Source organism: Gymnoscopelus microlampas (genome assembly GCF_963454915.1).
Source record: "Gymnoscopelus microlampas genome assembly, chromosome: 1".
NCBI lineage: Eukaryota > Metazoa > Chordata > Actinopteri > Myctophiformes > Myctophidae > Gymnoscopelus > Gymnoscopelus microlampas.
Window position 1 is genome coordinate 22,204,785 of NC_139962.1, and position 14,364 is coordinate 22,219,148.

Sequence of the window (14,364 nt, forward strand, 5' to 3'; positions counted from 1 at the left end):
GATCAATACCTTTTTCGGGTTTGTGATCCGGTCGGGAGCGGAAGTAACCCTACGTCACCAGGCGCGTCATCCGCGCCATCAGGCGGCCGGAACCTGCAAATCCGGAAAGACTTCACCCCAAAATAACTACGGCCGGGATCAAGGGCATTGTAATGGGCCTAACTAATAAAATCCTTAATGTGGCGTAGTTTAGCTTATTTTTTAAATATAAATGTGAGTGTACTTTCCGGAGACTATTTAGCGTCTGTCTACCTTTGTTATCCCACGGGAAATTTGTATTCCATTTAAATGGGGATTGGGGAAACAAACAGGGGGAACCAAAACAAAGCAGCTCCGCCAAACCAGAACCCGCAACTTCCGGAAAGAGGAATTGCCTTTCACACGGATCACACGGGCCAATAACGAATACCAGGCTTACCTCCGAGGTGGAAAGACTGGTGATGCGAGGTTAATCATAGAATGCTAACTTTCTAGGAATAGAAAGCCTGCTGTTTCTATTGGCTTCGATTTCCCATCGATGATGTCACAGATAGGCAGGTTGCTGAATGGTCGGCAGCCCTCCTCTGAGACGAATAGACGAAAATGTTAGTGAGGACCAATTATATGAAGATAGGTTGAAAATGGGTAAAGTGGTCCTTCAACATTCTCATAGACACTACCTGATGTGTGAGAGGTACCACCATACGATGATAAACCCCCCTTCACACCAGAGTTAATTTCATAGACTATAATTATGTCGAAAAATGTTTGTTGATTACCTTTTTTCACAAATGAAAACTAAATAAAAATTAAATAAAGACTAACCTACGATGACTAAGACCAAGACTAAATATAGGGTATTGACAATTTTGTCAGTAAATAAAAACTAGATGAAAGTGTTAGGGAGGGACTAGTGGAGAAGAGCTCCAGTAGAAGAACACTCCGAAAATACCGTAGCCATCAAAGCCTGCTAAAATACAATTTTGTTTGTAGTTCATTCACTGTGCACAGCAGTGGTTCAAATGTTTTCAAATCAAGGACCCCATCCCCTCCCCCACCATACAAGATGTGTGTAGTTAAAAAGGTTTCAAAGATATTCCAAAATGTTTACATTTATTTCAAGATTCTTTTGAAAATAGAAGATCTTTCCCCTAAATATCTGGTTCAAAGAATGCAAAGTCCAAAAAATAGAAAGAGAGGCACGTTTATTAAAATGGGTGGCGTATGATAAAGACTTTACACCAGCACGGCTGGATTCTAGGTTTAAACGTTGGAATCGGTATGGTATTACGGCATACTGTCTGATCTCATCCAGTACAGGCTTGGAAAGCTTCCAATATCTCATTGATAACCACAACCTAGAAAAACAGGACTTCTACAAATATTTGCAGTTAAGGCATCATTTTGACAAAAACATAATGGCTGTGGGAAACAAAACAGACCTCATCAATATTTTCATTGATGCCTACAAAGGCAACACCACCAAAAAACTGGTATCAAGGATATATTCAGGTATACAGACAGCTAGGAACCACTCCACTTCCTATGTTAAACTTAAATGGGAAAAAGAAGCAGACATAACCTTAACAGAGGAGGAATGGCTGAATATATGTGATATGATAACCACCACCACTAGTTCCGGCCTTTGGAGGGAGTTCTCATGGAAGAACATGATTAGGTTCTTTATTACCCCAAGGAGAAAATACTTACAAAATGGTACACCAGAATCGGGGAATTGTTGGAGAGACTGCAATAATACAATGGCTGACCACTTCCATATATTCTGGGACTGTCCAGTAACCCAAAACTACTGGCTTGAGATTGTATCAGATATTAACGCAATAATGGGTTCTGAGCTTGAATGTACTTTTACCAAAATTTACCTGAGTAACATACCACCCGAATTTAGCACCGCAGACAAGTACCTTCTCAAAATATTATTGGTGGCCAGTAAGAAGGCTATAACCAGGAGGTGGCTCGACAAAAACCCACCAACAAAGGGGGAGTGGATAGCCATTGTACAGAACATATACGAAATGGAGAAACTCACATATTCTGTAAGACTCCGTATGGATACTTTTTGTAAATACTGGTTAAAATGGATATTACATATGAAAATAGTTCTGTGAAAGACCTGTAAAGAAGTGGTTTTTTTTTTATGTATATCTGTATGTATGTACAAGTATGTGAATCTGTACTATGCGTGGGGATACCTTGCTTGATTTAATACCTCTATGTTATATACTTTTTATTTTTGTACACTTTACTGCTTGTTTTTTATTTCTATGTACAGATGTGCCACTTCAAAACTTCACATGTCCTGCCATCGCCAAGACAGTACATTTTCAGGGGATTCCCAGGGCAATAAGAGGGACAAAGAAGGGCATTTAAATGCTGAATTATTTTGATGATCACTGCTTTTATGATGCTAATTAATTTGAGCAACTGGTCAAATCACCTTTCGCCTCATAATGAGTCTGACACCTTCTTAAACACACATTCTTTTGTTCTCATGTATATGGATGTCTGTTGAAGGGAAAAACGGGGGTGTGTAGTGACAACTTCTTTTCAGGGGCAAAACAGTGCATTTTAAGGGCAGAAAAGGGAGGAAAAAAATGCATTTTCAGGGGACTTTCAGGGAAAGAACAGTAACGTGTGAAGTTTTGAAGTGGCACATCTGTATATCTCAACGAAAGGACTGAAGTTGCTTCAAATAAGGATCCCTCTCATTTCATCTGGACTGAATAGCCCTTAACATGAGAATGTTAACTTTGCCAGAAATGTACTAATTTAATTTAATGTATATGTGATGCCCAACATGACCTCAAGCTGTGAGCTTGTAGATCTGCTATTTTCTAATTATTATTACTTGTATATTTTGATGGAAAGCGTTTTTACTCAAGTCCCATTTTGCTGTAAAAGGGTCTAGTGTAATAGTTAAGATGGGTAGTCTGAAGCAGACCCGGCCACAACAGCTCTGCTAATGGAACAGTGGCTTGTGTGTCAGTTTACGGAGTTGGGATCGATAATGTATGCCATGAAGTGTCATGTCTACCTACAAATTCTTCACTTCTATGGTGCAGAACCGCATTGTTTGCTATATTGATGACAACAATAATAACTAGAAAAAGTGCTCCTCGGAGCACAACTCTCCGCCAGAAGACTTGTGTTGGTTCGAAGGTCGCGAAGGTCGCTATCCCTCTTGTATATGTAAGTGTCCTATCCATCCTGTCTGGGTAAGTGTCCTCTTCCGTTCATTCTGTGTAAGTGTCCTATCCCTCCTGTCCTATCCGTCCTGTCTATGTAAGTGTCATATCCCTCCTGTCTATATAAGTGTCCTATCTGTCCTATCTGTCCAATAAGACAGATAGGAACAATTGGACCGCGACTACTTGACTACTTCCGGTTCGAAGGTCTGGGAGTGAGCTAGTGGCCGGATTTTCGGTATTGGAATCTGGCTTATCATAGTGACACATGTATTTATAGGTCGCTATCCCTCTTGTATATGTAAGTGTCCTATCCAACCTGTCTGGGTAGGTGTCCTCTTCCGTTCTGTCTGTGTGAGTGTCCTATCCCTCCTGTCTGTATAAGTGTCCTATGTCATATCCCTCCTGTCTATATAAATGTCCTATCTGTCCTATCTGCCAATTATGTATCAGCCATGCAGCCATTTCATGGTTCCCGTCTTACCTCACTCTGACAGTGGCGGAGACACTGTCAGAGTGATGCCATGTATATATAGGCCCGGTGGCGTCACTAGCCAATCAGATCACAGTATTTCACGTGTCACGTGAGGCTTGACCAATCGGTGTGTCATGTTTAGAAAGTGAAAACGCAGTGATAACAATACTCTCCTGGCGGAGAGTAATAATAATAACAACTAGAAAAAGTGCTCCTCGGAGCACAACTCTCCGCCAGAAGACTTGTGTTGGTTCGAAGGTCGCGAAGGTCTGTATAAGTGTCCTATCCGTCCTGTCTATGTAAGTGTCCTATCCGTCCTGTCTGTGTAAGTGTCCTATCCGTCCTGTCTGTGTAAGTGTCCGATCCGTCCTGTCTGTATAAGTGTCCTATCCGTCCTGTCTGTATAAGTGTCCTATCCGTCCTGTCTGTACACTGTCCGTCCTGTCTGTGTAAGTGTCATATCCCTCTTGTCTATATAAATGTCCTATCTGTCCTATCTGCCAATTATGTATCAGCCATGCAGCCATTTCATGGTTCCCGTCTTACCTCATTTTGACAGTGGCGGAGACACTGTCAAAATGATGCCATGTATATATAGGCATCATGTCGTCACTAGCCAATCAGATCACAGTATTTCACGTGTCACGTGAGGCTTGACCAATCGGTGTGTCATGTTTAGAAAGTGAAAACGCAGTGATAACAATACTCTCCTGGCGGAGAGTAATAAACTTTATTTGTATAGCACTTTTTAAAAACATATAATAATCCTATACATTTTGCAAATCTCTGTGTTTGTGCACGTGAGTGAGGGAGTCTGCGGATCGGAGGTTGTCCAAAAATATTCTTAAATCAGCAAATCCCCATATATGGAGTACCCTGATGTCATCAGATGTCACCAGCTGTCACAGTACTGACATAATATACTGGCCTAGACAACATATTATGGGCATGGCTGACAGGGAACTAATATTATTATGGGCATAAACAGATACAGATATCTCCATACATGTGCATTAAAGAAGGGAATGGGGAAAACCCTGCAATGGGGGCGTGGCATGCTGCACTGATGCTTGCTCATGGTTCTGATGTCACTGCGAAATACAGTACATAAAAGAAGGTAAAAGAGGTCCTGTAACTGGCCCATAGTCTAATCATAATCATTCTTTGTTTTTGAAGAGAGGAGGAAGAAAAGAAAGACAACGAGTCCATTCCAGCAGGGTTTATCATTTCATGAGGATGTGTTCAAGGCAGGAGAGAATACAAAAAGACGTCAACGTTGTTATTCAACGTTGCAAGGTGGAAAAAGAGTGCCTTTTCTCTAATTTCAGATACGCAGATGCCACCTTCACGTTTATGTACTCCCAGGGCTCCAGAAAGATTTCTTATTCCGTGAACGTCTCTGAGGACTACCCAGACAACACCTATGTGTCCAACTCGGAAAATGCTGACGATGTTTTAATCACAATGGATCCGATTCCTGTTATTTTCCAGCGAATTGCGTCAGAGATGAATAACGACGCGACCAGCACCTGCATGAAGAGGACCAAGCTTCAGATGGAGACAAACCAGTGCCATAAAGCACCAGAAGAGGACGATTCTGAGGGCGGCTACTCTGACGGTCCTGACGACGAAGATTCTGAGGGAGATAATGACTACTATGGAGGTCAGGAGGAAAACGTTGATGACGAGAACCAAAAACACCCTCAGCTGGAGGCAGACCTGCAGGCGGTGAAGGATTTAAAAGGAGCCCGTGCAGTGTCTCTCAGGGAATACGGTGGATTTGATGACGTGGACATTGATCTGCGCATGGATGTCAGTTTCCTAGATAAGGAGACTGCACAGTGTTGGGGTGTGATTCGCCTGGAGCCTGTAACTATACGGCTTAACTGCTCCCTAACACAGTACCTAGGCGGGACAGTCCCGAAGGTCGATGTTTTCCAAGTATCAATACTTAAAGACAGGTTTGGTCTGGGGCATCAGCTGAAAAAGATCATGCAGACGTTTGTCACCGAGCAGTGGGAAGAACAGAGCAAAGCCTTGTGGCTTACCACAACGCCAGCACCAAGTAGGTTCAACTTCGGCTTCAAAACCTGTTCCACTGATGCCAAATCTGTGCCAACCAGACACAGAGGTTTTCTTGTCCAGGCAATAGAGTATGCAGAGCAGAGGTTTCCTGTTCTGAACGAATTCTGTGTGATCTGCGACGAACCCCATGTGTTCCTAAACGGACCCATGCTCAGGCCTTATGTGTGTGAGGCGGAGCTGTGTGTCTTTGCCTTCCAGACCCTGGGGGTGATGAATAAAGTAACCGATGTGATCGCAACTGGAGCTCAGGTAGTGGATCTGTTACTGTCCATGGCTCGGGCTGCGGTGGCGTCGGGCAGGAGAGACCTCATTTTTGACCCGTATCCCTCTGTGGTCGATCCGGAAAATCCACAGAGACTGGCTTTTGACCCGAGGAGCAAGAACTATGATCGAGTGAACAAAGCCCTCGAATGCCTTCCACGTATTCAACAAATGACCCAGACCGCTCACTCAGATATGAAGAAACAAATGGACAAGGTTGACAAGTTGTCTTTCCCATTACTACGGTGGGTGATATCCAGTAACAGGTCACACATTGCCAAGCTTACAGCAGACAAACAACTGGATTTCATGCACACACCACATCAGTTCCTACTGCTGAGCAGTTCACCCGCCAAAGAGGCCAGCTTCAGAGCTGCCAAAAAAAACTTTGGCAGCACCTTTGTTTTCCATGGATCACACATTGAGAACTGGCACTCTATAATGAGGAAGGGACTGGTCGTAGCTTCCAACACCAAACTTCAGATGAATGGCGCCGCCTACGGCACTGGGATATATCTCAGCCCCAACTCAAATGTGTCCTTAAGCTACTCAGGGATTGGCCATTATGGGCAACAAAACGCTAACAATAAAGAACAGAAGAAAGAGCGAGGACTACAGTTCTTGCGGAGTCGTAATCTGAAGTGCATTGCCTTATGTGAAGTGATCACTTCTCCCGACCTCCGCAAGAATGCAAGTATTTGGGTGGCTCCCAAGGCTGACTATGTCTGCACAAGGTTTTTCTTCGTCTACGAAGAAGGGCAGGTGGGAGACTACAACATCAACACGCAAGACGCTAAGACCTATGAAAAAATCCTTAAAATCATCACCCAACATCGCGTGACCAAGACCTAAACATGTCCTCATGAAATACCGCTGCTTAGGCCCCTTTACCACACCCACAGATGACAATATTCACTCAGAAACCTACCTACTAGAGACAGTAGGCAGGTTTGGTCATTTCAAAGAAGATTTGCAAATGTTTTTTTTTTTTTATTAACGCTAGAATATACTTCTATTATAGCATTAGCATCCTAACTTTCCAGGAATAGAAAGCCTGCAGTTTCTATTAGCTTCAATGCCACTCACAGACCGAATAGACAGAAGAAAAAGCACACCCAGTGTGAAGTGAGCGGTGTTATTTAGAAACAACAGTGGTCATCACAGTGATGGAAGCTCACTTTAAAAAAAATGATTTTTTGAAGTGCGTGGTGATATTTATTATTTCATCATGCGTCTCGCTAGCCAATCAAAGCAAAGGGTCTGAATATAGTCAGCCAATCACGGTACGGCGAAAAGGGTGTGAATTGAATCAGCCAATCACAGTACAGGGAAAGACAAATTCCCAACCCCACTTATAGGAGCGGCTACACCGCTCAAAAATACCATATTATAATCAACATTAGTGAGGACTTTACAAAGACAGGTTGGAATTAGTTAAGAGGTACCACCTTACAATGATAAACTCCCCTTTACACATGGGTATCATTCTATCAGGAGCATTAGCTTCTTCCTGCTCCTTTTTGAACACATTTATGATTTGTTGTTCATTGAGATAATTGGATTTGTTTGTAACATATTTTGTATTTTTACTTTTATTGTTTTATTGTATGGTGTTCGACATAAAAACAATAATATAAATACATAAAATAGAATCATTTCACATGAAAAAAACAACCCACCATTTGGGCTCTAGTCTAGTTTATTCACTGTGTACAGTGGTTCTCAAACAATTTCATGTCATGGACCATGTGCATGTGAGTGAGGAAGTCCGTCGGATCGGAGGCTGTCCAAAAAACATTGATAAATCAGCAAATCCCCACATATGGAGTACCCTGATGTCATCAGATGACAACATGACACCTGGACGACATATTTAGGCATGGCTGTCACTGTCAGGGAACTACATACGTATTGGGGAGTGTTGCGGTCTAAAAGAACAGGTGAGTGCTTCCACCAGGTTAGCCAGGTCTGAGGCAAGAGTTCAGCACCACGGCCAGCACCGGCCCCTTGGCCAGCTCATTAAGGGGAGGTATGTGCCAATGTCGCATCATTCAAAAACCGATACCGCTTGTGCTATAACCCCGCTTCTGTGACGAATGTGGAACTGCCTCTCAGTATCACATTCAACATATTTTAATACGGCCCCAAACCCCGTTTAAGCACTTGGTTCCAGTGGCGTGCTTCGCTAATCATTAAACTGCCAACCCAAACCTCCTGGGATCGAATTCCGCTGTTGCCACTCTTTTTTCCAATGACAGCAGACCATTTCTTTGCCGCTAAAGTATAGTTTTTGACCGCGATGGAGGTGCACCGTCTCATGCGAACTTGAGCCATGAGAGGCACAGCCGAGCGAGCTAAAGCGGGCGAGTCGCCGTGCCGAAAGTTGCAAAGTTCGCTTTAGCCGACTTAGTGCCGTTCGAGTTGTGTACTGATAGGCACAGAATCGTAAATCATGTTTTGGGGTTAGTGTTTGCCCCAACTGCCACTCAAAGTGTCTACTGGCCAATCACAGCGCGTCCTTGCACAAGTCGGATACTGTAGGCTTTGGGATGACGCGCCAATGTCTGTTCTTGATCAGCTTGATGTGATGACACCTGCACTCTAACTAACAGGCTGGAAATAGTTGTGTTGAGTCGGTTCTGATCAAGCTCTTGCCATAAAAAGTGCTCACTCTTCCTCAGTAGTGGCTGGCTGTCCTTGGTGGAAGCACATCTGCTCGGGTGGTAAGCGACAAACTCCACTTCAATACATTAATGATGTTTCAGATACAAACATGATGTTGTATTTTCTCTTTGTTTAGAGGCAACATAGGACGTAAGCTTTTAGGCTCACTCTAAGTTAAGGACCAATTCCCCAAACTGGGAAGACGTTTTGTTGAACTTTGTTTAAGCAATCACCCCCACCCCTCAATAAATTGTCATTTTGTGCAGTTGCACAGTCTTTGCCTCTGTGTTGGTCCAATCAGTCTTCACAGTATATGGACATACATTCACAGACAGAAATATACAGAGATCTCCATATACGGGTATGTGCATTAAAGCGGGGAATTGTGGGAACCTCGCAATGGGGCTGTGGCATGCTGCACCATGCACGCTCATGGATCTGATGTCCTGATGTCATTGTGACATATGTATATAAGAAGGTGAAAGAAAAAGAAAATGAGTTTGTATTGTATCCTCTGTGAACATTCGTCTTTGTGATGTCTAACTCTTAAGGTCTATGAACATTGATCTACAGTACGTGACTTATAAATTGAGGTCCTGTAATTTTGTTAAAACTGATCTCTGACTGTGTGACGTTTTGAAGAGAGGAGGAAGAAAAGAAAGGCAACAAGTCCATTCCAACAGGGTTTATTTTTGCATGAGGATGTGTTCAAGGCAGGAGAGAATACAAAAAGACGTCAACGTTGTTATTCAACGTTGCGAGGCAGAAAAAGAGTGCCTTTTCTCTAATTTCAGATACGCAGACGCCACCTTCACATTTACGTACTCCCAGGACTCCAGAAAGATTTCTTATTCCGTGAACGTCTCTGAGGACTACCCAGACAACACCTATGTGTCCAACTCGGAAAATGCCGATGATGTTTTAATCACAATGGATCCGATTCCTGTTATTTTCCAGCGAATTGCATCAGAGATGAGGTTGAATAACGACGCGACCAGCAGCTCCCCTTCCATCAAGAGGACCAGGCTTCAGATGGAGGCAAACCAGTGCCATAAAGCACCAGAAGAGGACGATTCTGACAGGGATAATGACTCCGATGAAGTCTACTCTGACGGTCCTGAGGGAGATAATGACTACTATGGAGGTCAGGAGGAAAACGTTGACGAGAACCAAAAACACCCTCAGCTGGAGGCAGACCTGCAGGCGGTGAGGGATTTAAAAGGAGCCCATTCAGTGTCTCTCAGGGAATACGGTGGATTTGATGACGTGGACATTGACCTGCGCATGGACGTCAGTTTCCTAGATGAGGAAACTGCACAGTGTTGGGGTGTGATTCGCATAGAGCCTGTAACTATACGGCTTAACTGCTCCCTAACACAATACCTAGGCGGGACAGTCCCGAAGGTCGAGGTTTTCCAAGTATCAATACTTAAAGACAGGTTTGGTCTGGGGCATCAGCTGAAAAAGATCATGCAGACGTTTGTCACCGAGCAGTGGGAAGAACAGAGCAAAGCCTTGTGGCTTGCCACAACGCCAGCGCCAAGTAGGTTCAACTTCGGCTTCAATACCTGTTCCACTGATGCCAAATCTGTGCCAACCAGACACAGAGGTTTTCTTGTCCAGGCAATAGAGTATGCAGAGCAGAGGTTTCCTGTTCTGAACGAATTCTGTGTGATCTGCGACGAACCGCATGTGTTCCTAAACGGACCCATGCTCAGGCCTTATGTGTGTGAGGCGGAGCTGTGTGTCTTTGCCTTCCAGACCCTGGGGGTGATGAATAAAGTAACCGATGTGATCGCAACTGGAGCTCAGGTAGTGGATCTGTTACTGTCCATGGCTCGGACTGCGCTGGCGTCGGGCAGGAGAGACCTAATTTTTGACCCGTATCCCTCTGTGGTCGATCCGGAAAATCCACAGAGACTGGCTTTTGACCCGAAGAGCAAGAACTATGATCGAGTGAACAAAGCCCTCGACGGCCTTCCACGTATTCAACAAATGACTCAAACCGCTCACTCAGATATGAAGAAACAAATGGACAAGGTTGACAAGTTGTCTCTCCCATTACTACAGTGGGTGATATCCAGTAACAGGTCACACATTGCCAAGCTTACAGCAGACAAACAACTGGATTTCATGCACACACCACATCAGTTCCTACTGCTGAGCAGTTCACCCGCCAAAGAGGCCAGCTTCAGAGCTGCCAAAAAAGACTTTGGCAGCACCTTTGTTTTCCATGGATCAAGCATTGAAAACTGGCACTCTATAATGAGGAGGGGACTGGTCGTAGCTTCCAACACCAAATTCCAGATGCATGGCGCCGCCTACGGCACTGGGATATATCTCAGCCCCATGTCAAATGTGTCCTTTGGCTACTCACAGATGGGCTATGGCTACTCAGGGATGGGCTATAACGGTTCTGGGCAACAAAACGCTAAGGACAACAATACAGAACAGAAGAAAGAGCAAGGACTTCAGTTCTTGCAGAGTCGTAATCTCAGGTGCATTGCCTTATGTGAAGTGATCACTTCTCCCGACCTCCGCAAGAATGGAAGTATTTGGGTGGCTCCCAACGCTGACTATGTCTGCACAAGGTTTTTCTTCGTCTACGAAGACGGGCAGATGGGAGACATGAGCATCAACACGCAAGACGCTAATGTCTACAAGAAAATCCTTGCAATTGTCACAAGTCGACATCATGCAACCAAGACATAAACATGTACCACTGCTTATGCCCCTTCACCGATCAACTCCTGCTTATCGCAGTGGACAGTGGGGAGGTGGATCTAAAAAACATACCCCCATATATGGAGTACCCTCATGATGTCAACAACACAACGTGATAGTACTGACATCTGGCCTGGACTTCATATTTGGGCATAAAAGGGACACAGACAGACGGATGCAGAAATCTCCATAAATGGCCATAAAAGGGACACAGACAGACAGACAGATGGGTACAATGGGTATTGCATAACCGGGTGGGGCATGCATTCCCAACTTCCCGAGTATCTCCTTCTAGTTTTTTTTTTGTTGGTGAAAACAAAAAAAGAAAATAAACAATTACAGATTATTACATGCCCAAAATAGGGATTCCAGGTTATTAATAATTCAACTTTTTGTATAGTATATAAATTATACATCTAGGCCAGATACGAGGTTGGTCCAGTCACTCTGCACTGGCCTAGTCACTCTGGACACACGTCATGCGAATTCCGGCCCCTCTGGCCTCTCCTCTCCTCCCTCCCCGCTTTGCTTTGCGGCCCTAACCTCTAGTCCCAACCTCCCAACCTCGGTCATGTGATAAAGAGGTCAGACTTCCTGTATCTGGTTGCTATGGCAACCTGCCAGATCAGGCTGAGGGTCTGATAGGCGAATCAGAGAATCAATCAAACCGAGAGTCCGATCACTGATCGAGGTGGGGTAAGATGCCTAAAACATAGCCAACAGTCTGTGACGAGTCTTGGAGGCATGTGGAGTGATCCTGTGCTTGCGAAACGCTTTCGAACTTTGGAGCTTTTGTCAATTATATAGTAGTAAGATATATATATTATAAAAACAATGTGTTGTCACAAAAAGGCACACCTGGACCGATGTGCACACAGTTCGGGAACCACCGAGTTACTCAGCCTTGAATACATGGAGAATTCAAGTATAGAATACTTGAATTCGCCAATTCTATCGGGTGGGTGGAATGGAAGTATTTGGGTGGCTCCCAACACTGACTATGTCTGCACAAGGTTTTTCTTCGTCTACGAAGACGGGCAGATGGGAGACCTGAGCATCAACACGCAAGACGTTAATATCTACAGCAAAATCCTTGCAATCGTCACAATTCGACATCATGCAACCTCAGACATAAACATGTCCTCATGCAATACCACTGCTTATGCCCCTTCACCGATCAACTCCTGCGTATCGCAGCGGACAGTGGTGAGGTGGATCTAAAAAAACATACCCCCATATATGGAGTACCCTCATGATGTCAACAACACAACGTGATAGTACTGACATCTGGCCTGGACTTCATATGTGGGCATAAAAGGGACACAGACAGACGGATGCAGAAATCTCCATAAATGGGCATAGAAGGGACACAGACAGACAGATGGGTACAATGGGTATTGCATAACCGGGTGGGGCATGCATTCCCAACTTGCATCATTCCAGAGTATCTCCTTCTAGTTTTTTAGCGGCGCTAGCCGCTCTATACCTTTAGGTATAGAGCAGATCCTGCTCTATACCTGACTTTGTCCGTGTTCACCGTCAACAAAGTGATTGGTCAAGCTTCACGTGACACATATTGATGACAAACTTTGCTCTATATCTGACTTTATCCGTGTGCGTACGGCAACAAAGTGATTGGTCAAGCTTCACGTGACACATATTGATGACAAACAGTATGTATGTCCGTATGTCCGTCCTCTGTATTCTTATTAACTGGACTATAAACGAATATTGATGACAACACAAACTCCGCATGGATGCGTATGTATTTTCGAGTACGGGACTCATCAAAGGTGCCGCTTACTTCACACAGGGTGTGATTTTTTTTTTTGTTGGTGAAAACAAAAAAAGAAAATAAATGATTATAGATTACATGCCCAAAATGAGGATTCCAGGTTATTAATAATTCATAACTTTTTGTATAGTATATATATTATAATAACAATATGTTGTCACAAAAAGGCACACCTGGACCGATTCGGGAACACAGTTCGGGAACCACTGAGTTACTCAGCCTTGAATACATGGGGAATTCAAGTATAGAATACTTGAATTCCGATACTATCGGGTGGGCGCAGTGGTAAAGTGACTGCCCACCACCACGAAGGTTGTGGGTTTGAATCCACCGTGGTGGAGCCGGCTTTGTCGAGCGTCTCTACCTGAACACAATTGGCCCGTGTTCGGGGGAGAGAAGCCGGGTGGCACCTGTCAGCGGGGAGTGTTGGGCGGGCAGGAGGAGTCGGACGAAGGCTCTACGTCCTCCTGGTGGGGGCTCCTCACTGGCAGCTGAGTCAGTAGGATACAACAGCAGTGACAACACAGAAATGTGTGTGGGGAGGAATTCATTTGCATAACGACTCAATTGAGGAGAAAAGGGGTAAAAAAATAATTAGATCAGAGGCTTTCGATAGTATTCACAAGCTTATGGAGAATACGTGCATATGGGATTCCAAAACAAATTGTCCTCCTCATCAAAAGTTTCTATAACAACTTCTCATGCCAAATTGGAAACAGTCGACGCGTTGTGAGCTTGTAGATCTGCTTTTCTGCATAATGAGCAAATTTTTGATACCAATGCTTTTGTACTTTTACTCAAGCAAATTTGGATTACCAGACTTTTACTTGTAACAGAGTGTTTATAGATTTCAGTATTGATACTTTTACATACAGTAAGTACAACATTTGCAAACATTTCACCTACCTAGGCAGTTAATCGTCAGTCAAGATGGGTGTGCAGCTAGGCTACGACATCACAAGCCTTTAGACGAGTTGCACAGCTCTCAGACCGGTAAGAGGCGTGTCCGCTCAGATTCTGAGCGTAAGTTACATCCCGTGCACAAATACCGGGGTTCTGGCCCAGAAGTTCCTCGCCCCTCCCGTTTGTATGCGAGGGCTGGCGAGAACTGGGAACTCAGATTAGGTCGTGGGTGCAGGAGAATGTCATGACGGCATCTGACGGTGGTTTAGGTT

The 14,364-nt window shown here is 44.2% G+C and overlaps 1 protein-coding gene across 1 annotated transcript; it reads left to right on the forward strand.

The window, feature by feature from the left end:
* Positions 1-4,890: 4,890 nt before the first annotated feature.
* On the forward strand, positions 4,891-11,382 carry LOC311043104 (uncharacterized protein; the record flags this gene model as incomplete). Its single annotated transcript, XM_084054278.1, has 2 exons — positions 4,891-6,768; positions 9,313-11,382. 2 exons carry the CDS (start codon positions 4,891-4,893, stop codon positions 11,380-11,382), a joined length of 3,948 nt encoding a protein of 1,315 aa, XP_083910404.1.
* Positions 11,383-14,364: the final 2,982 nt, after the last annotated feature.